Here is a 26,010-nt window from a genome sequence, read left to right on the forward strand (position 1 = left end):
AATCGGCTTTACATCAATTTTAAACTTAACTGTAACATTGTAGGTTACATAAACGAAAGAATATTTAGCTATGAACGAAAACAAAGCAAGTGTACCTACCCGTATCTCGTATCCCGTGACCTTAGAGCCTTACTTTACAGAGCATGCATATAAGGAAAATGCTCTAAACTGCACAAAATATTACGACGGAAATCAAGTTTTTGATGAAATGTTTTCATATATTTTTTTATGTATTTTACCTGTAGAGTTTCATAGAACGAATAATCTTTTTCCTTCCTTTGGTTATCTCGCTAAAAATAAACAAATTTAACTGAATTTAATTTGCAAACAAATTCTAAAGTAGCTACGAGCTCAGGAATTACATAAATTCGGATTGCAATGCGACATTGAAAGAGGGATAATTCACATAAAACGGAAAACATGGAATTTGTTATAAAGTACCATAGACTACCATTCAGTTACAAAATGCATAGGTTAATGGTAATCCTTCGACCTTCGCTAGAGATCCTTAAAGTATGATCTTTAATAACGTTTTCCGCGAAGTACAGTGAATGGCGAATAGATATATAAAGTCTCACTCACTAAAATATTACGATTTATTTTGACGGCTGAAACCTGCTACCTCCCAAAGAACTCCACGGTCCAAACTCCAAAGTTAACTACCGTACTGACTACTATAGGTAAGTAGAGTAAGAGCCAAGCTGACAACATGCTGACATTTTAACTTTTATAAAATGAGGAAGGTCTAGTTTACACAGGTTTACATTGTATTTGTAAACGATATCACTTATGATTAAAACGAAGAGAAAATATAAGTATCTTGTAAGATCCTACTAGATTGTAGAATAAAAGAAAATTTAAAGGTTTCCAAAAATTCTTGTAAAATATTTAATATTTGCCTGACATACTAATTTTTATAAATGTAACTTGAAAAATTAAGTCTTTTCATACATATTAGGGGTATGTATGAAAAGACTTAATTTTTCATGTGAACCCCTATTTCACCCTCTTCTATTTTTATTTTTACATTTTTACGGCATAAAGTATCCTATAACCTTCTTCGTAGTATTTGCTCAAATTATGCCAAGTCTCATTTGAATTCATCCGGTAGTTTCGGAGTGATAATTTTTTCAAAGATTTGTTATTAGGTTTATTGTGTTATTTAATTGATTTTGATGATGTCATGATAAATGTTATCATCAGTAGGATTTGAATGTATCGTCTCTATTTAGCTATCAAGTCTATATGTAACTATAATTTTTATGTAATCACTATTGAGAATGGTGGAAATAGTTATTGTATATACACGGTTTATAGGAAATTTCCCTCGGTGAAAGCGCCTAGGCTACGCTGGAAACTGTCGGTCTTTCGTAAGCAGAACGATGTCAATTTTAATCTTTGCAATTTGTCTTGTAAACAACTGTCTGTAAAACCGTAGATTTCTTTTTAAATGAGACGGTATCTTTAATCGCATAATTGTTATAATCAGTTATGTAACAAAGAAAATTTGGAACGCGAATTCATCGTCAAAATACCAGAACTGTAAAATACTAAAACTATTTCATTACACTTTTTTTGTAAATTATTTTAACTACATCGTTGATCCACTGGCCCATGTTGTTTTGAGATTCTGAGTTTTTCTTTCTTCTAAGAAGTTTTCAGTAAAAATTTTCAGCCCGGAATGAGGAAGTTGGTGGTTTTACCCTGAAGAAATTGTATGAAAACTTCAAGGTGATAAATTTATGCAACTCGAACTACTTGAAATTCAGGATAATAAAATCTATTTTAACGGAATTTGTACTTAACAAATGTATATACTTAAAATGTATATGTATTCTCATTGGCATCTCATTTGTTTGTCGTCCATTTAAATCTATTTAAACAATACGGTGCTAAACAAAACAAAGCATATTTTCATTTGGACGGACTAAATAACAAAAGCGTTGTAACGGTACGGAGGCAAAAAAGGAAATTTATGTCAAATCCTTTCAAACTGTTTTAAGCCGGCACGGTCTAGTATTATGTAGGCCAGAGGTCCCCAAACTTTTATAAACTTGTTCTTTTGTTCCTGAATAAATATTTATCTTTTATTTAAACCCGACGCCGCTTTTTTAATAAATTTTCTAAGATGTGTAATTTTCTGTATTATCTAAAACTATTCTGAACGTTATTGTAAGCGGCTTGACCGATTTTGATAAAAAAAAATTGTTTTGTGTGTGTTTATTTAATGTATAATATGAAAATACAATTAAATCCGGTGGCAGTACAACATTGGTAGATTCCTACTAAACTAATTAATAAAATTCTTCTCTTGCAGGTCATCCAATGCGAAAAATTTTAAATCGGGAAAGACTCGAACCCTAGAATTTTAGGATTTGGATTTGGCCTCTTAAATACTGAGGCTTAAATAATTAGATAAATTTAAAACAATATAGGTAATATTCTATATATATATGGTAATATTCTATATAGGTAATATTCTATTACATATATAGGCAATAGACTGCACCCACATCTACCCACGTTAAAAGCTTTCTGCGCTCATAAAATAATTTCCTCATTTGCCAATTATCGTCTGAACCTTCCACGTCGACGATACTTATACTTATCTTAACATATAAATGAGAAAAGTAAATCTTCACGATACCTCGAAAAGTACAAAATTAAAATTTGGCAGGAAGGTAGTTCGTAGGTAGTAGACGTTTAAGAACGGAGTTTGCGAGAGGGCCGGATTCAGGACGTCAGCTAGTTTATTATATTCATCAACACTGGTGAGTCAGTATTAGGATTGTCAATATTTAATTTAAAATTATAATCTAAGTCTAATGTATAAACAGTATAGCGTGTTACCTTAGAAACAGGTCTCATCTGAGACTCGCATATTTATAGCGTCAAGAGTGTGGAAAATTCTATTCACAACATATAAATAAAAGTGTCTGTCTGTGATTTCAAAATAACTAATTTCTCAAGTGCTTATAGTTATTTCATCATTATCAACCCATATTCGGCTCACTGATGAGCTCGAGTCTCCTCTCAGAATGAGAGGGGTTAGGCCAATAGTCCACCACCCTGGCCCAATGCGGTATGTTTGAGACCGTTTGAGACGAAAAGTTTTATTTTATAAAATGCACACATCTGAAAAGTTGGATGTGCATGCCCCGAAAGGTTCGACACCCTCCGGAAGGCAGAGGTGGTTCACATATATAGTTATTTATATGATAACAAAACACAAACAAGCTTTTTTTAACTACTAACTACAACTATTTTTTTTAAAACACAGCTCAACCAATTTTAATGGGACTTGAATTTACATTTTTCATTTTTATCCCGGAATAATCCAAGGTACCCGTGGGATTCGATGCTAACTGAATTTCACGCGGACCAAGTGGAAACTCGATTTTCATTTGAATTAATCGAAAATCTACCTAATTCTATAAATTAGGTAGATTTTCGATTAATTCGAAGACTTCAATTATTAGTCCGCTTAATCAAACGCTTATTGTACTAGGAAACGGTAAATTGTATGATTCTACTTCTTAAAAAAATAATTTAATATTAAAAACGCAGGAATCAAAAATAGATGTTATAAATTGTCATCAAAATTTAACTCATTAAAAAGACATCAACGAGCTTCATATTCGTTCAAACATAACACTTATTTTATACGTATTCGTAATTAAGAAAAAAACATTGTATTGCCTAATACTGAGATTGTATTTGCTGTTTAAATATAGGAGTGCGGTAAAAAATGCAAATGTTCGTGGTGTTACTGATGTTTCAAAATAATGATAACAACCTAGATGCAGCTACAGCAAATAGAACCTTATCATAAAAGTAATAGAGTTGATTATGTTCTAGAGTTGGTTATGGCAGACACTTTCCATTGCATAAACATTGCAATACTTTAAATTGTTTCAGTGTCATGACACCAAACGATTTTAAATCACTAGTACGTATAGATGTATGAATAATCTTACATAATATAAATTAGAAAAAAAACAATATAAATGAAAAAAATGGATTTATATTATTAAATTCTACCTAAGGCTACTACATTTTTTACTATTGTGTGTGTCTATTAAAAGCGTGTAAGATTCAAATATACGAGTAGGTTATAAAATTATTATACGCTTATCTTTATTCAGTAACATAAATTCTTACAAAAAATTGCTCAAAAAGTTTACAAAAACAACTACTTGGGTAATTATGAATAATTATATTATACTGTGATTTAAGACATAAGGCCAGCTAGCTTGCTTCAAGCGATATACTCGTATACTTTGACATCTATGCTAATACTATAAAGAGGTAAAGTTGGTGAGGTTGCAAAGGGTAAATAATCTCTGAATATACTTAACCAGTTTTGAGAATTCTTTTACTAATAGAAAGCCACATTATTTGTGAGTGTAAAGCTATATTTTATGCCCTTTTTACTACAAAAACGAGGATTTTTTGCTACAAAAATATAATTAATCAGTTGTATTCAACCCATATTTAGCTCACTGAGTCTCCTCTTAGAATGAGAGGAGTTAGACCAATAGTCCACCACGCTGGCCCAATGCGGATTGGCAGACTTCACACACGCAGAGTATTAAGAAAATTCTCTGATATGCAGGTTTCCTCACTATGTTTTCCTTCACCGTTTGAGACACGTGATATTTAATTTCTTAAAATGCACACAACTGTAAAGTTGGAGGTGCATGCCCCAGACCGGATTCAAACCCACACCCTCCGGAATCAGAAGCAGATGTCATATCCACTGGGCTATCACGGCGATTAATCAGTGTAAACTGTGTACCTTCAGAAATGCCCTTATTGATTTACGATTAAATGATCGATGCCACGATGAAAATATCAATAACAAGCCAGTCAAATCAAGGTTACGATGGAACATCAAGTCATAAAAGCTGAATCACGTTGCAACAAGGTTTTTTAAGTACCTAACATAGATTTACCAGTATCAGTACCTACTCGTATTAAATAACGTATGTTTTAAGTCATTCGTCAAATAATATCGTATATAACGTCCGTCAAAGACGTACCGCCCAGCGATTTAGCGTTCCGGTACGATGCCACTGAAAAACTAATCGAGATTTAGATAAATAAACTATAGGTACTTTATCAAGATAGCGCGTTACATAAGACCACAATGTAAGTTAACATTAAAAGATAAAAAAACTATGTTTAATAATACCGGTAGTTTTCCACCGCAAAAGAGAAATGAAGCAAAGAAATTAGCGAAGAAAAGTTTATTTCCACATATAGGGTATAAGTACATTTCCCGCCCGTAGGACTATTGTCGTATCCATTCGGACTGCTAACTGTATTTACGAGTGTTCGGGGAGAAAGAGGAATATGGTATTGAATATTGAGGTCATATTCAAACATACAAAGATTTCCACTGTATTCAAGTGTAATTAACAATGGTATGAAAAGGATTTAGTTAAAAAAAAACACGAGAATGTAAACAATGCTTCTTTAAAGTCACTAAAAGTACAAGGATGTGACGCAAACGCTATTGTGTCGATGTGACTTCGTTAGCGCCCGCAGACGACGATTTCACTAATGCCGGCTCTACACGATGGCCCCAACGACATTCGACCAACGTGTAAATTGTGGACGGCGTAAATTGATTGGATGCGTTTGACAGCTCCTAAGCTCCTTCTAGCTTTAATGAAATATTCGTCAAATCCCTAGGAAAACTGTCAAATTGACAATTATAATGTAATGAATTTGCTGTCAAACATATCGGATCAAGCTACGCAATTGTCCCTTAAAAAAAAAATTCTTTGGCGCCATTAAACAAGTCGTGTTAACTTGGGGTCAACGTTGGAACTAACGTGTGGAGCCGGCATAAGCTCTGCTGCGGATCGTTTTTATTCTTGGCATATGTATATTACGGGGTTTTCCCCACACTGTTCGATATTTTAATATTAATGTCGTGTACTGAATTATTTTGTTTACTAAATGATAAACATCCGCGGACTAGCTTGACTAGCGAACGCACGCGACTTCGAGCGCGAGAAAATGGTTTTTTTATCCCTATTTAACCACTTTTTGTTGGGTAGAATTCGAATTTTTTTTGAAACGCACTATAAATATTATCCGTATAGTCAATGTACCAATTTAAATATAATTTAAAAATCGGCGAACTTTTAGTCTAAAGGTTAACCCTTACTTAATTTATTTCGCTATTCTTGATATCCATTTATTTACGTTTTATACTAATTTGGGAGTTCAATTTTCATAAATAACAATTGAAAAACACAAACTTTAAAACCCTATTATATCTTCTTTTATTTTAAATTGATGATTTTTATTATATTTCAGTCTTAAACTAGTGGCCTGGTTTAACCCATATGATAACCACTATTGGAGGTTATCTGCGGGCTCTTTGATGAATGATGATATCTATACCATCTATACTAAAATTATAAAGAATTAAGGTTTGTGAATTTGGAAGGTTATAGGGGATAATCGTAACTTTGGATGAACTCAACCGATTTTAAAAATTCGTTTACCATTTGAAATCCACATTATTTTTTGGCGTCTTAGGCTTCGTTTAATCCTCGTATCGTACGTACGCGGGTGAATCCGTGGGGCGTCTGCAGTTTTGAGTAATAACATTTGACATCAGCCCCATTCGCGTGACAGTTGTAATTATATAATAGTTATTATAATGGTGAACAAGAACAATGGAACAATGAGTCTCCCACATTTATAGGCACATATCTCATCAAAGTTCTCAGAACGGCACATATCTAAGAACATCTTATCGTGTTTACTGTTCATTTCAACCACATCACTTATATATGCATATTTAAACAAACACTTAAATCGTTTAACATGGACATATACATTTAAATAAACTATATACATGCAGAGGTATACCGATTGAAGCTTACTGGACTTGACGTGTATCCATGTTCTACTCGTAGATCTTATAAAGGGAGTCTTCGACAACGAATTTCAAACATGCTTTATTTAAATGGATGTATAATTTTATACATCCATTTAAATAAAAGTAAAAAAAATCTCGTAATAAAAAGCATTATGAATTTATGTTTAATGAAATCAATTACATACAGTCTCGGACAAAAGGCATCTATTTGGCCTGAGCAAACAGTTCATGCATTGATAATTCATAAAAATAATCGAATATATATTACCGAAAATATGTATTATGTAATTATATTTTAGCAGTTACATATTAATCATAATATACCTGTATAATAATACAGACTTTATAAATATCATTTCAATATAAAAGAAGCGTGAATCATTAAGAAATTAAACAACGATAATATTAAATATTTGAATAAGTAAACATTCAGTAATGACAAATACCAAGCTATGTACATAGAGTTCTACGTTCTAGATACGTTTATACTATTGCCATTGTTATTCATCGTTGATTGAATAACATTACAAAAGTACCGGTCAAGTTGGGACCTCGGTCACGTCTTAGAGGTTCATAACATGCCAACTTTATTTTCTAGGTGATACCCGCGACTTCGTCTGCATAAGTTTAGGATTTTACTACCCTGCGGGAACTCCCCTTAGGGTTTGGTAATTATTTTGGAAAATCATTATTAGCGGGTGCCTACTTTAAAGTGCCTTTTAACCTACTTCAAAATAAGGAGGAGGTTGTCAAGTTCGAGTCTATGTTTTAGCGAAATCGTTTAATGGTTTAGCTGTGTTTTTATTATTTATTTATAGAAGTTGGATTCAATCCTGAACATGCCACCCTCATGCTAAGAGTATTGCTGTGTATTACCCTCATGCTAAGAGCATGCTGTGTATTGATAAATCAGTTAATGGTTGCCTTTTACATAAATACAGACAAATCGTCGTCAAAGTTGGCAGACAATAGGTAGTTTAACCATAGACGTCAATACATAAAAGTGCTATTAGTATGAAGTATGGTTACTTTTAAAACACAGGTTTAACAAGTTTTTAACCTGTACCTATTCGTTATATTTTATGATTAATTAAAATCTAATTTAGTAAATCTGAAGGAAATCAGCTGTATAAACGTTTAATAATATTATTTTTTTAACATGAAAATGTAGCCGACTTCAAAGACGTATTCCAGTTATCTTGATTTTAACACAAAATCGAAACCGATTTACATGAAAATGAAATTGGACCAATCTGGAAGTATGCTCTTTCAAACAAAAAAGAATTTTTAAATTGGTCTATAAATGACGAAGTTAGGATTTAAAAAAAAAACACGCGTCGAATTGAGAATCTCCTCCTTTTTTTGAAATCGGTTGATAACAAATCTCTGCAAGCATTAAGTTCGCAAACGGTTAGCTACGCGTCAGCGGCATAACAACGCCCGGCGCGAGAGAAAGGCGCTTTCCCATCGCTTTACAAAATAATAACCACGCTAACAGACTACAATATTCGAGTAAATGCATGGCTACGTAACATAAACCTATCTAACATGAATAAAATTTCCATGAAATTTTTATTTATTTAACAAAAAAAATATGAAACCTATCTGAAAGTATACCCTCAAACAAAAAAATATCATCTTTATTAATACAATGACGAAGTTAAGAGATAATAAACATTTTCATACAAAAAAAAAACCATGAATATATACTCGCGTAAAATTGAGAATTCATAATTTTTCGATCGATTTAATAGAAAGAACATTATTTGTCAAGTAGCCAAGCAAAAAACGCAGCCTTTGATTTACAATTCCAAGGTAAAAATACTTTCAAGTGTTTTCCAATAGGAAAATGTTGATGTTCGATGTAGAATTGAATAATAAACAAAGTGGAACAGAAAATATCAATGAACTCATTGCGGACAAGATGTGACATTAGACAATAGGTACTTGAGCCTTACCGGTGGCGGTTCCGAAGCGCTGTACTCCGAAGGCGGGTACTCCGGCTTCATGGTGATAGTAGCCATGGAATCCGGCTGGTGCTCCTTCTCCATCACGATTACTCTTCACAATATTTAATTCTTGTTTAATATACGCGCGCGGCGGTTGACGGTCAATACAAGAGTGCGCAAAGTGAACGGAGGGCCGGCGTAGGCGCAGCGGTGGTGGGGCCGTGCCGGCACGAGATGGTGATTGTCTTGATGCTATGACGGATGCTCATTTACCTTGCTGTGAGTACTAAATAAATATGGAGTCAGATAGGTGCATTATTAGAATGGTTTGCGATTCCTTTAACGGCAAAATGGCAAAGATTGTTCGCGTACCGATGCGACCTAAGTAGATTTGATTTTGTCTCTTTACTTCCATACTCTCTATATAAACCTAATGCATAGATATAAAAAAACGTCGTCTATCGTAGAAATCTTTAAATTTAGTTTGATTTGACATGGTGGTTGTCTTGATAGTAAATAGAGGAAATAGAAAAATGGTCTAAGTTATAGTACGACGGATGTTCATTTACCTACTTTGCTGTAAGTACCAAATAAATATGGAGTTAGATAGGTGCATTATTAGAATGGTTTGCGATTCCTTTAACGGTAAAGTGGCAAAGATTATTCACATTTCACGTACCAATCCGACCTATTACCTAAATAAAGATTTGCAATTTTAGGACTCCTATATCTATGCAAGTATCTAATGCATAGATTTGGGACGTCATCTATTGTTCTAGAAATGTTCAAGTTTAATTAATTTGACATGGTGATTGTCTTGATGGTTAGGCGGATGCCCATTTACCTTGCTGTAAGTACCAAATAAATATGGAGTTAAAAAAAGGTTTGTGATTCCTTTAACGGCAAAATGGCAATGACTATTCACGAACCAATCCGACTTATTTAGATTTGCTATTTTTAAACACCTATTTACATAGCGAAGTATCTATGTACATCAAACGCATAAAGAAACGTTTGTTCGCCTATTGTTCTAGGAATCTTCAAGTTTAGATTTACTTATCATGGTCTTAATGATATTACGGCTTCCTCTACCTCTCTTACGGACGATGCCGATACCCGTGAGAATATCGAAATACAAGTAGACACGTTTTAGCGACTTAATAGATACAGCCGTATCTTTTTGATACCGTTTTTGATGCGTCGCCTCTTTAAATCTGCCTGGCGCCCTTGCTGGAATGGCGATCCTGCACTAGAAAACGCAGTGTTGGTCGACCCCCCACCAGGTGGGCTGACGACATCAAGCGAGTCGCAGGGATTCGCTGGATGCAGGCGGCTAAAGATCGTGGTGTTTGGAAGTCCCTAACAAAAGGCCTATGTCAGGCAGTGGACGTCCATCGACTGATATGATGATCATGAAATATTTAATAATAATTCTACCTATGTTAAAGGTATGTAGGTATATGATAATTTGATACAAAATCTATACTTATATTAAAACTGTAAGAGGTCAAATTCTGTAAAATGATTACTGGCCATAAATACGAAGAAGGTAAGGTAAGATACTTTAGTACAACACTTACAAACTAGTAGTAACTCTAGTAGGGTCCTGGGTTCGATCCCCGGCTGGGTAGATTGAGATTTTCTTATTTGTCCAGGTCTGGCTGGTGGGAGGCTTCGCCCGTGGCTAGTTACCACCCTACCGGCAAAGACGTACCGCCAAGCGATTTAGCGTTCCGGTACGATGCCGTGTAGAAACCGAAAGGGGTGTGGATTTTCATCCTCCTCCTAACAAGTTAGCCCGCTTCCATCTTAGACTGCATCATCACTTACCATCAGGTGAGATTGTAGTCAAGGGCTAACTTGTAAAGAATAAAAAAAAAAAAAAGGTAGGTAGGTATATTTGATAATTTCTGAAAGATCTCTGTTACAGGCAAGGGGCCGAAGTTTCAGTACAAATAGGAATAGTAGGTAGCGTTGCTAAGTCCAAGGTTTTCGTAATATGTACCTTCACTTCTCCTTGGAGTATATATTCTTTGGTTCAATCAAGTGGATAGAGGTATTTTTCTATGTCAAAATTGAAAATTGAAATGTCAAATTAGCAAATTGACATTGTCATTGTCTGTGTTTGTAATTTAATTTTCAGGTTATAAATTCGCCTTCTGTACCTAAAAATACATTAATTCTATTGTAAAAACGTACATAAATACACAAAAAGTACTGATCAAAATGGCTAATTCTGGAAAAGGCACTTTTCAACGGGTTGGTACATTTTAAACCATTTATTTAAAAAAAAACTTGTGTTCGTACTGTTGTAATAAAATAATGAAATTATTAAAATTCCAGGATTCAGATGTTCACATTTCCTTTGAAGACCAGCAAAAAATCAATAAGTTTGCTCGATTAAACGCCAAAGTGGACGACTTGAAAGACGAATTAAAGGTTAAACTAAACGATATGAAAAACCTGGAAGAAGCGGTCGAAGAGTTGAGTCTTGCTGATGAGTCAGATAAAATACCTTACCTTGTAGGAGAAGTGTTTCTATGCCAGAATTTGGAAGATACCCTTGTGAGTATTAGCCTAAATTGAGAAAATTATAGTTGGGTAAATCTAATTTTAGCTAATATGTTGGCTCCAAGAATATTTGTATTATCTTCTCTAATATGGGGATAAAATATAGCCTTTAGCACCCAGGGATAGTGTAGCTTCCTAATAGTGAAAGATTTTTTTGAATCGGTTCTTTAGATCTGAGTCTATTCTATGCAAACAAACAATCAAATCTTTCCTCTATAAGTATAGATTAAATATGACAAAAAATCCTGTTCCCCTCTGATTACTCAGAAAGACTGTTAGACTGTAATATAATAATAGTTCAGCGAGTGTCAGTATGGTAATAGTCCAGTGAGTGTCAAACCCATGATCTCTCTGTGTGAGTCTGGTCTCTTTACCATGGAACTTCCATACTATAACTATACAATACTTGATGCAGTAGCATTATGATATAAACACAAAATATATTCATATCTTGTATCTATATTATCATCCATTTATTTTAGATAGCTGGGATAGCCGTGATAGCCCAGTGGATATGACCTCTGCCCCTGATTCTGGAGTATGTGGGTTCGAATCCAGTTTGGGGCATGCACCTCCAACTTTTCAGTTGTGTGCATTTTAAGAAAAACATTATGATTAAACCTGCATACCAGAGAATTTTCCTTATTATCCGCATGTATGCAGTGCGTGGCCTGCATGGTAGACTATTGGCCTAACTCCTCTCATTTTGAGAGGAGGCTCAAGCTCAGCAGTGAACTGAATATGGGTTGATAATGATGATGTTGCATGATCCACAAATAGACCACAGCTTAGATCAAAATATTATGATATTGATTATATTAAAAATCTGGTATTCTTAATTCTTAAATAAATATACTTAAACAATACACATCACTATCTAGCCCCAAAGTAAGCATGCAGAGTAGCTTGTGTTATGGGTGCTAAGATAATTGATATTATAATATTAATATACAATTATATACTACATATGAATACTTATATAATGTATAAGTACACACAGACACTGAAAAACACCCATGCTCATCACACAAATATTTTCCAGTTGTGGGAATCTAACCCACGAGCGTGGATGCAGGAAGTAGGGTCACTACCGACTGTGCCACGCGGCCGTATTAAATCTTGACTATCCCAAGCTTACTAACAAGTTGGAGACATCACTACTTTATCTTAGCTAAAAAAATTAATTGTTTTGATTTTTTTTAGAAATCATTAGAAGAAAATAAAACAAGAAAACAGGATGAAATAAATGAATTGGAAGCCAAATGTGAAGAATTAAAGTCACAGATGAGTGAACTTAAAGGACATTTGTATGGCAAATTTGGTAGCCATATTAACTTGGAGAATGAAGAAGATTGAAAATAATTTCTATACTGCTATCACTATACTCAAGCTATATATTAATTTATTTCATGGTTAATTTTAACCAGATTAAGATACTTTAACATTATTTAGGAGTTCAGAAATCATTTTGTAAAAGCAAAATGTGAGGATACTACAGAAAATTTGCATTAAACATTGAATAATTCACTCACTCACTTTTTTTTTTCATTTTAACAACCTAATTATATCAGTCAACAACTTCCTATATTAATCTAATAAATGTAATTTCTTTTAATAAACTTTTCTAAAAACTTAATTTAATTATTATTGCCAATTCAAACTATTAGATGATACCTAGATAAATAGATCTTCAATGTTATTATTATTTATTCTTACTTCCTTCCTTCTCTTGGATTCAAAATATGTTAAGTTGCTCTCAAACATTTTAAAACTTTGCAATAAATTAAATATGTAATGGACATGATGCTTTTAGTCAAGTCAATAGATGAATATTATCAATAATAAAGTTTATAAATTATTTGCTAGTTTGTTGTTTTACTATTTCTCTATTAACCATACTATAAAATTCTATTCTAAATATTAATTGTTATTAGATGCATATTTTCCTGATATCTAAAATCCTATACTCTTAACAAGTCTCAAGGATCTGCTCAGAGATTTTTCTCCCAGCAGCAGTAATATCAGAGATGCAAAAATGGACCGCCTTCCCTGAGCCTGTATTGGAGAAGAAATCTTCCATTTCGTACTGCCTCGTGCCTATAGCTTGGCAACTTTGTTCGTAACACTCCCTATGGTCCTTGCGGGCCGAGAGGCGTGTAGCGATGAATGAAAAACCCACGACTGATACTCTCACTTCCCCGCACGATTTCAGACCAGCGCTATCTTTCCCTCCGTCGCCCGCATATCATGGAAGAGTCATCAACTTCACCCTAGTTTACCTTATGCACAACACTCTCACATGACGGACTTGTCACCTGAACAATGGCTCTATGGAATGCTTAGAAATCCATCTCTTTTTCTAGACAACTGCCACAAGTTTGTTAATTTTTGCAAATAAAACATAATTTGAATAGCTCCAATATGTATATTTAAAATAATTACATCAGTAGGTATACATTTATTTGATTGTGATTACAGTAAAATTTCAAATATAAGTGAAACATCAAAGAGTAAAAAGAATGTGCGAAATTGTAATATATAATTATAAAGTTATTCTTATATTGTTATCAGTTGAAGAAAAAAAACAAATTCGTGTTTCTCGTATCTCCGATTCTCCAATAAATAAATTTATTATTTTTTCTACATTTTTACAATAATATTTTTACATAGTCAGCCATCTTATAGAACAATTAATAATTTATTATTGTGTAAATCCCAATTACAGATATTCAGTGAATCACTTGTATTGGCTATACACACAAATATAATGTGAAGTTTCTACAGATAACAATGACTAAAGTGTTTTTCAGATAGCATGGGTACGGTGACAGTCGCCTGTATGACGTTCATAATACGTACTATTATCGTAAATCGCGACATACTTTCAAGAGTGAAACGAACTGTCACCTGCACCATCCTATATGAAACGAACGTATTTGGTAAGGTTTTGTATCTGCTTTTTTTAAAAAAAAATTAATGTGGAGAAATATAAAGAACTTAGTCATTAACTAAGTTAATTTCTAAAATCTTATTTACAAGTGTACAATAAAAATACAAATAGTATTTGTGCCTACATAAACAATAATAATACTTTAAACTTTTATTACAATAACCAATATACAAACAATGAATATGTACAATTATTAATAATAGTTATTATAGTCAATAATTAAATCACATATAATATAAAGCAATTGAATGTATAGTACTTATATATCATATCATATAATTTAAAATAATTTGTTTGGCTTAAACAAACAAATAAATAATAATATGTAGCTGAAGAATTTATTTAAAATAAATTCTATGGCTCTGCGGCTAGCCACAATAATATTGTCAAGGAAATAGGGTAAGTTTACTCAAGCCCTTAGAAAATAATACACTGTCGGCCTTATTTATAAACATGAATTAGGATTTAAAACCTCAAATTTCATCAAAGTAAAGTGAACCTTAAATAATAGTGAACAGGTCCACTTTACTTTGAATAAGTTGAGGTTTAAATCCCAATCCATGTTAATGATTAAGGGGGTAAAATATTACTGAGTGTCTAGTGGGAGTTCTCAATGTTTTCATACTGTGACGATCGCGTAAACGTAAACGCGAATTGAAACAGATGTGCAGTGGTGCCACTAGATGGCGCTGTTTCAATTCCTTAGAAATTCGCGTTTATGTTTACGCGATCGTCACAGTATGAAAACTCCCACTAGGCACTCTAGTGCAAGACTCGCGTTTGGTTTGTCTTTAATCACCCATTCCCCTTCTCTATTGACAATGTTATTGCGGGCACGCGGTGATCTATAACTAAATATGGCGCTCACTCGTATGGTTTGATTCCATTGCATTTGAACATTGACATAACATTTTGTTCTCAAACACGTGGAATAAATAACTATGGACACTTGGTATGGACGGCGCTTCTTAATACTATAAAAGTACATAATTGTATGTGCGTTAATAATAATATTTAAAATAATATAGACTCTTAATACCATCACATCTTTCGACTATATATTTTTTCTATTACAGATACTGACTTATTCAACTAAAATAAGATAAGTGTAAAAAATACGATGTTTCGATTTAGGCCCCATAACGATTTACATGTTAAGTTTGAATACAATAATCTACTTATTATCAAAATTTGTGGTACAAACGGGAATCGAACCCATGTCTCGCTAGCTAACGCAGTCACGCTAACGTAACGGTTCTGCATTTTTTTTTATATTATGTAGATTGTAGGTACATTTCTAAGATATTATGGTCCAGGTAGCACTGCACAACAAAAATACATATACAATAGGGTACTTGACTAATATCAAATTAAATATAAACAATATTCATTTCAAATAGTACATGGAATGAGGGTCCAAAATATATCGATATTATTTAATATAAGTTAAGGATTTCTTAAAAAACTTAATTTGAAAAATATGTATTTTTTTTTTCAATTTTCCAACTGTCAAAAACGCTCATTTTGTGACGTCACGATTTTATTTGATGTCAAACTAAGGCATGTCCAATGTTGTGTTGCTCTTAGTTTTGTTATTATACGTTTTAGTGTTTACGGGTTTACGTGACGCACAGATATAATACGGACCATCATGGCTGATAACCTTTTGGCTCGTATTATCCAAAAATATTTATAAATTAAAAATTTTATATATCCCAAAAAAATATATAATATTTTTTCAATCTAGTACAACGATAATGAACAATTTCAAGTTGTTACAAAAGGGCCAAACTTTTAATCTGCTTTGAACACGAGGCGTATAGGAATCGGACGAGGGATCCTAATAGTTGCGCAATTCGTTACAATTTCGGCGCATGCTTTTTCACAAAATGAAATAACTCCTACATAGTGTACCGAGTAACTTTCACAAAGTCACAAATTAAACTAATAAACGTAATACAACTAATTAAGTACAAAGGAACATAAGTTATACTTTACTAACTATTGTTGAATGTACAACACTTTTCATTATCACATACTAACGTCGAACATTAAATATATTGCACGTACAGTAATCTCCTAATTCATTTTATTATATATATAGGTAGTAATAAATATATAAGTAGTAATGAATATGTACGTAGTTATAAAATATGAAATTATATATAAATGTAGTATAGAAACTTTACTTTGAATCCATAACGACGTAAGTACGTCAACCGATGAAACGTCTGACGTCATAATATAACATTGTAATAAATAAACATTTATATTATCCCGGCTGGTTCAGAAATAGTATTGACGTTTACAAGAATACCATCATAGTCTATTTGAGTCCATACGCCATCAATTTCTGTACCAGGTATAGTTCGCACCAAACTTGGTGTCCGCTCTGAGCACACGAAAACATATCCCAGCAGGGTAATAATAGCTGCACTGAGGGCCTAGTGGCATTTTGATACTGTGACGATCGCGTTAACGTAAACGCGAATTTCTAAGGAATCGCGCCATCTAGTGGCACTACTACACAACTATTTCAATTCCATATATATTCCCGTTTACGTTAACGGGATAGTAACAGTATGAAAACATTGAAAACTCCTATTAGGCACACTGTTCGAAACGGACTCGAAGTTTGGCGCATACTACCGGGAGCAGAAGGATCAAGGTTTTATTCCTAACTCGGATTTTCATAAGAATAAATATTTTCTAATTTGGCTTGTGTTTAGTAGACTTTTACCCGTGCCCGTTTTGCTGACTGTTAGACTTATTAGATTTGTAATTAAACAAATGGAATGGAATGCAACAAAAAAAATTCTAAAAGAAACAAATTAATTAAATTAATGAATGGTTCTGGGAAAACCACCAATATATATTTTTTGCTGTCTTCATTGTTTTCTTTCATAATAATTCATAGATCCATACATACATTAAGCAAGAACGCATAAAATATTTCTGAAAAAAATATACAATTGCCTGCGGCTTCTCTCACGTTTTATACGTATTTATATACATATATTTTTTTAAGATGAAAAGTATTATTAGTACATTTTGTTACGCATTTATAAATATGAATTTCTCATACATAAAATTGTCGAGTCAGTGTCAGTTGCCATCCGAAACTGACTGACCGATTTGGTGAAGTTATATATGTATATTTTGACGGCCTTCGTGGCGCAGTCCTGGGTTCGCTCCCCGGCTGGGCCGATTGAGGTTTTCTTAATTGATCAAGGTCTGGCTGGTGGGAGGCTTCGGCCGTGGCTAGTTACCACCCTACCGGCAAAGGCCTACCGCCAAGCGATTTAGCGTTCCGGTACGATGTCGTGTAGAAACTGAAAGGAGTGTGGACTTTTCATCTTTCTCCTAACAAGTTAGATCGCTTACCATCAGGTGATGTTGTAGTGAAGGGATAACTTGTATAGAATAAAAAAAAAGAAAAAAATATTCAGTAGGTCTGAGGATAGGTTGTTATTTATTTTTCATATCCCGAAGCAATAAGGGTGGTCCACCCCCAAAAACAAGGCATTTGCAAGGTCAGATTCCTAGTAGATCTAGAAGTTATGATATGACATTGGTAGTTTTCCCAGAGAACCTTTAGTTTGCAGTGAAGGTATCAGTCTATACGCCTCTCTGCAGGCTGACCTGCGAGTTGGACAGCGGGCTGGGCTGCAGGCTCTCGTCCTCGTCGGTGTCGTGCTCGTTGGAGATGCGGATGGCCTGGTACCACTGGTTCGTGAGGTCGGTCATTTGGCTCTTGCAATCCTTCAATTCCTAAAATGAATGTATGAACATTACTAATTACAGACTTTTTATATTACATTATGATATAAGTGCGGTAAGTTGAAAAATACAGCCGAGGCAATATTGTAAGGAAGCAGAGGCTGTAATTATCAAAGCGCACGTATGTCATACGACGTTTTATAACACATTTGCGAGGAAACACACTTTGACACACTTTCTGAAAATGAATTTGCATCTTTGCCTGTTTACCATAATATGATGACATTTTGAAACGCTTGTCATTTTTGCACAGATAACGAAGTGCGTGCGTTTTCTAGGCAACAAAAACAGCCAGTGTTACTAATAAAGTAAATTAATATTTTTGTGTTTGTGTCTGTTACAGATAAATTATTGTCATTTATTGTCAAACGTATTAAAATGAAAGAAGTAGATGTTTTTTTTTTATATATTTACATATCACAAAATAATTTTATTCCTAAAATGTTGAGTACTTTTCTGTCATAAAAACTCTTTGTTAAGATTTAAAAAAGTACTGTTCGTTTTTAGACAGATGATAAACGTTTTAAATTACATTACAGCACATGTGCGTTTTACTTTACATTACGGCACATGTGCGTAATGAGACACATTACGATATTGGAATTCGTGAAATAAGAGATACTTTACGAGCAAATGTGTTATAAATACACACGCCTTCAGATCGGAACATTGCAATAATTCTTTTATTAAGAAATTTTAGTTACCTGATGTGTAAATCTCCTTGTGAAGAATGGCGTTAAATATTTCATGTCGAGTCTCACGAAACCTTTGATCCTCGTTGCATGTGAGTAATTTACCTAAAAAGCAATTAGAATTACGGTTAAATATTTTCCTTTGTATTCCTTAGTGGTTAAGTATTCATACTTGCATTTTTTTTTAATTTACCTAGTATAAATTGAGAATTTCAGTAGTTAAGAGTAAATAAAATGCTCGAGAAATTTAATATAGTAAGTTTCAGTCTTTCTGTTTGTAACTAAAATCGACGCAATGGCAGAACATCAACAAGCTCTGGCCAAAGCGTCTTTTGATGTATGTGACATTGTATGGATTCACACAGCTTGCTAAAATGGTAGTATTTTGTATGCTTAAAGTATGACATATATTCAAAGTATGATATATATTTTAAGCGTTTATTCTGAAACAAATATTGTTTCCACTTGTGATTTAACTTCTATTATAGTTATGCAACAATAGAAATCGATTGGATTAACGAAGTCTTTTTATGATGTACAATCATCGATCTGCTATTAAAAAACTAAACCAAAAAACTCAATGAGTGCAAAACACATCTTCTTGGCACTCAATTCAAGTAGTCGCATTTGCATATTCAACCTTAAACTCAATCCTTAAGGTTGAATTTGCTCTGAATTTGGGATTTTATTCAATATTGGACAATATATAAAGGTTTTAAGGTATAAGTTTCTTTACCAATAATTCTAAAACTTTCAAAGCAAAATTGGCCAGTTTATAAGTGAAATTTTCTACATGATTGTGCGTCCTTTTATTATAAGAGGTCAATGTGTACAATATCTAATCGATAATACGAGTATATACGCAGAGAGCAGTTTTACTAATGAATACATCAGTTTTTACCTCAAGTTCCTCTTCAGTGATCTCCGACAAATGTTCGGAGTCGATGGCCTGCCCCCACTCCTTTGTCTTGGACAAGCTCACTTCCTTCTGCTTGCGTTGCGACCTCGAGCGCTTCACCTTTTTGTTGGCCTGTCAACACATTTTAACATTTACACAACTAGAATGTTATAAATATTCTAATCGAATATTATGACAAGGGTTTTGCTTTTATTGTAGTTGTGACAGATTAAACTATCTAAACGAAGATTTTAAAAAATAGGAAAATTTTGAAAAACCCCCGAAGATCATGAAATAGGGACATGTCCTTACATAAGTGATTTTGGTAAAAATTAAATGGGACCAATCTGTAAGTATAATCTTTCAAACAAAAAAAAAATAATTTTGAAAATCTATACTAATATTATAAAGGTGAAGAGTTTGTTTTTTTGTTTGTTTGTTTAATTGAACGCGCTAATATCAGGAACTACTGGTCCGATTTGAAAAATTCTTTCTGTGTTAGATAGTTCAGTTATCGACGAAGGCTATAGGCTATATATTATCCCCATATTCCTACGAGAACGGGAACCACGCGAGTAAAACCGCACGGCGTCAGCTAGTTGGTTAATAAATTAAGAAGTTATGAGAACAAACATGAAAAAAAAATCCCTTAAAAATCTTGTACTGCGCAGCTTAATGCATGATGTTCAAAAACATCATAAAAATGGCATCCGACTATACTTTAACATAACAACTGAATAAAAAAGCTACATACCCTCAAAAACTTCAACAAGGGCATTGTAGAGCCTCCAAAGAACAGTGTAGTGAACAGAACTATTATAAGTGTGGTAGTAATGATCACGTGTCGGGTCTCCTCCGAGAAGTCTAAATGAAGTGATAATGCGTAAGAAATTGCACCTCGTAAGCCTGAAATTAGAGAAAAAATTACGTTTTTTTTTGCTTTATTTACTACAATCTGTGTAATCTGTGTGAAATGAGTCTTTAAGGAACCTATGGAACAGGCGAATAACTAAATCGAAAGTTCTTCTTTTGTCCAATTCAACTTTAAAGTTCATTTATTAAAATATATTAGGTTTAGTTTATCGAATGAAATAATAATATTTAAAGTCGAGAACCTCATTAAATTAGATGGTACAAAAACCACTCTATCAGGTAATAAGACAAAAAGACCGATTATTTTTTTTTATTATAATTAATGAAAAAAATATTTAAGTATATAAATATTTATTTAAAAAAAATCATATATTTATTTTAAAAAAAATCATATATTTTTTTAAATCATGCTACATATTTACTGTGTAACATAGGCTATATTTAATACTCACCACTAAACCACATGATGAACATCATTTTCTTAGTAATCTTATGCTCTCGGAACTTATTGCAAAGTAAGGCGAGAGGGAAAATGTTTGCAGCCCTCCCCAGCAGACACAGCACTATACTCCACACTACTAATGCGGGCTCCACACGATGCCGGAAACTGTACAACAAATTAACAGTAATTAATTATAATGGCCTCTCTAGTAGTGTAGCTAGTTCTATAATAGAACGAGTATCAAAAGCTGCTCTAATAGGACCTTCTCAAATTTGGCTAGGCAGGGAGAATAACACGAGCAGAGAAGGGGAGTGTTGATCAACAGTCAAGGAATTCCTTAACCCTACATCCAGTAGTCACAAGTCCTGGACTTTGCTCGGCGTTTTTCTCTACCACGCGATGGACCCGGCACCTGCCCGGTGAATCCATGGAATGCTAAGATATTCGTCTCTAGTTAGCATTCATTATTTATTTTTATGCATCATTGACATATTACTGACAAAAACTATAGACCAAAAATCACTATATAACGACTGTCATTAACAGAGTCGCTGTGCCATTAATATTTCCCTATCTCACTTAGTTGCTTCAATAATGTGATATCTAGAAAAACAAATTTTACAAGAGGCTATATTCCAATTTCTAACACAAAAATTTGTTGAAAGCTTAAAAATAACCTAATGTAAAATAGTTTGTCAGTTTAATACATTATTGAAGCAAATAGGCGATTTATCCATAAACATTTACGGCCTCGCAACTCAGTTAATAACGCGCCGAATACTCAGCCTACAATCTAGTTAAGTAAGGGTCATAGATAGCTATCAATAAATAGCTGTGGAATAAACTTCATACATGAATGCACAGTGCACTGCCTAGTTGCCTACGTAAAAAAGTTAGTTTGTATATGTAGTGCCTACCCTAGTCAAAAGCCTTGTGGACGCCAGTAAGAGAGTAAAAGCCATTGTTAAAGGCATAAGCTCTCAAATAAAGCTAAATAACATAATGTATGTATATTTCACCTGAATATTGCTAATCCCAAATAAGCAAAGACACAAGTCTCAGCTATAAACGCGAGGGTCCTCATAGTTTGCTGCATGGTCACTTGAGTCACAGTGGACAGGTTGAAGTGTGTGTAGTGCGACATCACAATTCCACAGAACAATATGGCCATTATACCTGTAATTAGCATACAATAATATTAGTCATTTTCATTGTCAACCCATAATCGGCTCACTGCTGAGCACAAGTCTCCTCTCAGAATAAGAAGGGCTAGGCCAATATTCCACCACACAGGCCCAATGCAGATTGGCAGTCTTCACACACATAGAGAATTAAGAAAATTCTCTGGTATGCAGGTTTCCTCATGTATTTTCCTCCACCGTTTGAGATATGTGATATTAATTTCTTAAAATGCACTTATGTGAAAAGTTAGAGGTGCATGCCCCAGACTGGATTTGAATACGCCTCCGGAATTGGAGGCAGAGGTCATATCCACTGGGCTATAATGTTAGTACTTACATAACTTATGACTAACTTTTGCCTAATTTATGCTTTTACCCATGTCTAGATTTTATCAATCAATTTTATCCTGGAAGATAACAAAACAGATTTCTATATCATGCAATTTTTCTATCCCTAGGAAATATGAGCAATATATTACATGCCTTTTTTTTAATTTTGACTATCATGGCTTTGGTGGCTACTGCTAATGTACATAACTCACATTAGTGTGTGTGTGATGTTGACATTAAATTCATTAGCTGTGTCTGCATAGTTATAATGCATATTGTGTACTTTATAGTTACTTCAGCCAACATGTAGATAAACATTGATATGAGCAAAAGTATTATAAATGATGAATATTGATAAGATAGGACTAATTAATAATAGGGATGATGACAGTTTTTTAAATTGTATATAAATTAAGAGAATACTAATAGTAAAGAAATTTTGTAAAAGGAACAGGGTATCTGCGATCATTTCAGATCTGTTGGCTACAGGGATTTAAAGAGTCAGATTTGCAGCCCTGCCGCGGATCCCTGAAAAACGCTTCATACAAAATAGCACGAACTAATGACGTCATAGGCAATGTAATGATCGTTAGATTTGTATGTGCGTTCAAACAAAATTACTAATATCTTTGTTATTTGTGCGTTTATGTTTATAGTTCATTTATTAAAAAATGTCACATTTAATGTAAGGAAGCTAAAACTGTATGAATTTTTATCTAATTACGATAAAATATATTTAATAGATTTTGAAATTTTATAATCTCATTTATTTTGCAAATATCCAGACAATATTTGCTTTTTATGTATAAATTAGTTAACATTGACCCTATTTACCTGAATGTATCATAAAAATCAATATATTCAAACCTAGTCATCATCCCCATTAGATAGATATAGACTTTAGTGCAAACACCAGATCAAATACAATGTAAACAAAAGTGAAATGTAAAAAGACTGTCTTAAAAGACTATTTTTAACATTATTTTAAACAACCCAGAAAAATATTATACTTTAACAACTTATTAGTATGGAAATAAATGTCATGTTTTGTAGTAAAACATGAAAATTTTTAAACAAAAAGCTTTGAAATCTATTAAAATATTTTCAGATTATTTCAATTTAAGTATAGTAAAAATACTTGGAACAAGTATACTTTGTTTTATTGCTGTTGTTAGAACACAGTTACATTTTTATCAGATTATTTATCAATTTTGTATTATCTAAACATTGCGAAATTTTTTTAAATGAGAATTTTCTAGTATAGATAAGTTTAACAACATAGTAATTAAAATTTTACTATACTACAAGTATAATCTTATCAAATTTTATCAAAATGTAAGTTTGTTTAATTTCTTTGCTGCAACATAATGAACTAACTACTCAATACAGCAATCACACACATTATGCTAATGTCACAACAATCTTAATGAAAAGGGTGTTGCAGAGTATTTCCCATAACTTCAACTTGTTGACAAGTCCACTTATAGAAGTCCAACTGCATAGCTAGTTTTTTTCCAAAATAATCTTTTTATTTTTTCATACAATCTTTATCTGTCCTAGCATTTTAAAATATGTAATCATTGTGGTGACTCGGTATTGATGAGATATAGAAACTGGCGCATATTTATTAAATGAAAAAGTTTGGCTAGGTCATAATAATATAAGGATGCAATGTAAGGGACACAATTTGAGATCTATTTAGAAAAGAAATATTTTTTATTATATTAATTTTAGCACACATGTTCTTCAGACATTTACATTAAAAACAAAAGAAATTTCAACAATTAAAGGTTTATTTCATAGGGTACATATATCTATGTACCCTATGAAATAAACCTTTAATTGTTGAAATTTCTTTTGTTTTTGTTACTGTTACATTTGAAGAATAGAATAATTAGAAAATTTACAATTCATTTTGAGTAAATTGTAATTGGAATTATTTCATCTGTTCATCCCCCTAAAACCCAAAATATCTAAATGTAAGTTATTGCTATGCTTACCAGATAAATGTATTCCTTCAGCAAGTACATATGGAGCGTATGTAAACACCAGCATCATGCCAAACTCTAAAGATGGATTCTTCCGGAGGTCAACATGTTTCAAAAGAAGTGCACTTATCAGAGCAAAGAGAACCCCAATACCAGCTGACGCAAAGAACATTAGCCAAAAACGATTTATAGCTGACAAAATAGCTTCAGTGGTAGACATAAAAGGATCATTGGAGTCTAAAACTGCTGTAGTCAGAACTATGGCTACAGCGTCATTGAGGATACTCTCTCCAAACACCAACATGTTTAAAACTGGGTCCACATCAAGAGCATGAAAAATAGCCACTGTAGCTACTGGATCAACAGCAGAAATCAGTGAACCAAAGGCAAATGATTCAACAAAACTCAGCTTATAAACCACCTGAGCTAGGCCTAACAAATAAATACCAGCACCAATCACAAATGCAGATATAGCCGTCCCGACTATAGCAAACAAAAGAATAGATCCAATGTTTTGAAAGAAATTTCCTTTGTGCAGATTATAGCCAGATTCGAAAATAATGGGAGGCAGCAGTACAAGAAAGAAAGCAGTCGGTGAAAAAGCCTCCTCTTTCCTCCAATTAGCTATATTTCTTATTGACATGAGATTTATTATCATGCCTATCAATGCACCGAGAAATACTATAACGACACTCTCTGGTAGGTAAGAGAAACCTGTCTGCAACATCAGATGTATCAAGAGTATACCCAGTGCCAATATGCAAAGCACAAAGAATATAGCCATTGAGCTGTTGTGTTCATCTTCAGCCGAACTCTTCCCAGGAAGCGGGGCGGCGTCTGAAGGGCCAACTTCAGAAGTATTCGTGGCCGCCGACGACGAAACATTCACTGGGACTACAGCTAATATGGACGAATTTGAGGGTCCAATTTCATACACGATATTGGCGATTTCGGTAGACGAACTTGTTGTTGAAGTCGTGTTAACATTCTGGCCTGTTAAAGTATTTTCGGTTACGGTAGCATTTTGTACAGTAGTTCGTTTTGACCTTGAAGCTTGCAGTTTCCAGAAAAATATGTCGTCAGCTATAGTTTTACTATTCGTGGGTTTAAAAATATCATTTTCACCATAAACTACACTCATGAAAGCCGTTACACAAATCCAAACACCGAAGATGTATTTTATCTTACTCATTTTGATTATATTTTCTGTAAATTGTACTTTACAAGTGCCAATATTTATAAATAAAGAAAAGAAGTCTTATGGCGTTGGTTTAACTCTACTATCACAGTTAAATATATGAAAATTTTTAACATTCATATTATTATTTATTATTTTGATTTAGATACTGAAAACTGAGAAAATATTGTAAATGATAACACCAACACAATCACACATTTTTGATTTTTTATTTGTGAATGTGATTTGACTGTGACATGACAGTTTGACTTTAATTT

General features: G+C 33.3%; 3 protein-coding genes and 1 long non-coding RNA gene across 6 annotated transcripts in view; 2 read left to right on the plus strand and 2 right to left on the minus strand.

Annotated features, from left to right (window-relative positions):
* Window positions 1–9,035, minus strand: part of LOC112051648 (gametogenetin) — a 94,907-nt gene extending 85,872 nt beyond the window's left edge. The window contains exon 1 of one of the 3 annotated variants that reach the window (XM_052885815.1): window positions 8,860–9,035. In XM_052885815.1, coding sequence (XP_052741775.1) covers window positions 8,860–8,952 — 93 coding nt within the window. In that variant the 5' untranslated portion in view covers window positions 8,953–9,035. The remainder of the gene's footprint in view (window positions 1–8,859) is intronic. The other 2 variants (XM_024090374.2, XM_024090373.2) reach the window with 2 other exon arrangements.
* A 1,915-nt stretch (window positions 9,036–10,950) lies between these two features.
* On the plus strand, window positions 10,951–13,286 carry LOC112051650 (probable prefoldin subunit 4). The gene is made up of 3 exons (XM_024090377.2): window positions 10,951–11,109; window positions 11,194–11,415; window positions 12,625–13,286. Exons 1-3 carry the CDS (start codon window positions 11,077–11,079, stop codon window positions 12,775–12,777), a joined length of 408 nt encoding a protein of 135 aa, XP_023946145.1. The 5' UTR covers window positions 10,951–11,076; the 3' UTR covers window positions 12,778–13,286.
* A 4,527-nt stretch (window positions 13,287–17,813) lies between these two features.
* Window positions 17,814–25,981, minus strand: LOC112051659 (sodium/hydrogen exchanger 8). The gene is made up of 7 exons (XM_024090387.2): window positions 24,568–25,981; window positions 22,076–22,232; window positions 21,067–21,221; window positions 20,496–20,647; window positions 19,745–19,873; window positions 18,856–18,948; window positions 17,814–18,142 (listed from the first exon to the last, which is right to left on the minus strand). The coding sequence occupies exons 1-7, from the start codon at window positions 25,745–25,747 to the stop codon at window positions 17,990–17,992; spliced, it is 2,019 nt and encodes a 672-aa protein (XP_023946155.2). The 5' UTR covers window positions 25,748–25,981; the 3' UTR covers window positions 17,814–17,989.
* The window catches only part of LOC128198789 (uncharacterized), a 107,477-nt gene continuing 101,098 nt past the window's right edge, over window positions 19,632–26,010 (plus strand). The window contains exon 1 of the long non-coding RNA XR_008251493.1: window positions 19,632–19,664. This is a non-coding gene — a long non-coding RNA (uncharacterized LOC128198789). The remainder of the gene's footprint in view (window positions 19,665–26,010) is intronic.

The sequence above is a fragment of the Bicyclus anynana genome, chromosome 15 (assembly GCF_947172395.1).
Source record: "Bicyclus anynana chromosome 15, ilBicAnyn1.1, whole genome shotgun sequence".
NCBI lineage: Eukaryota > Metazoa > Arthropoda > Insecta > Lepidoptera > Nymphalidae > Bicyclus > Bicyclus anynana.

Bases quoted from the DNA above. Each gene is read 5' to 3' on its own strand.
- LOC112051659 (XM_024090387.2), bottom strand. From the start codon at position 25,747: ATGAGTAAGATAAAATACATCTTCGGTGTTTGGATTTGTGTAACGGCT. The intron at 22,233-24,567 runs GTAAGCATAGCA...TGCTAATTACAG, and splicing joins TGAAGGAATACATTTATCTG to GTATAATGGCCATATTGTTC. The intron at 19,874-20,495 runs GTATGTAGCTTT...ATGTGTTGACAG, and splicing joins CCTTGTTGAAGTTTTTGAGG to GCCAACAAAAAGGTGAAGCG.
- LOC112051650 (XM_024090377.2), top strand. From the start codon at position 11,077: ATGGCTAATTCTGGAAAAGGCACTTTTCAACGG. The intron at 11,110-11,193 runs GTTGGTACATTT...TTAAAATTCCAG, and splicing joins GAAAAGGCACTTTTCAACGG to GATTCAGATGTTCACATTTC. The intron at 11,416-12,624 runs GTGAGTATTAGC...GATTTTTTTTAG, and splicing joins AGAATTTGGAAGATACCCTT to AAATCATTAGAAGAAAATAA.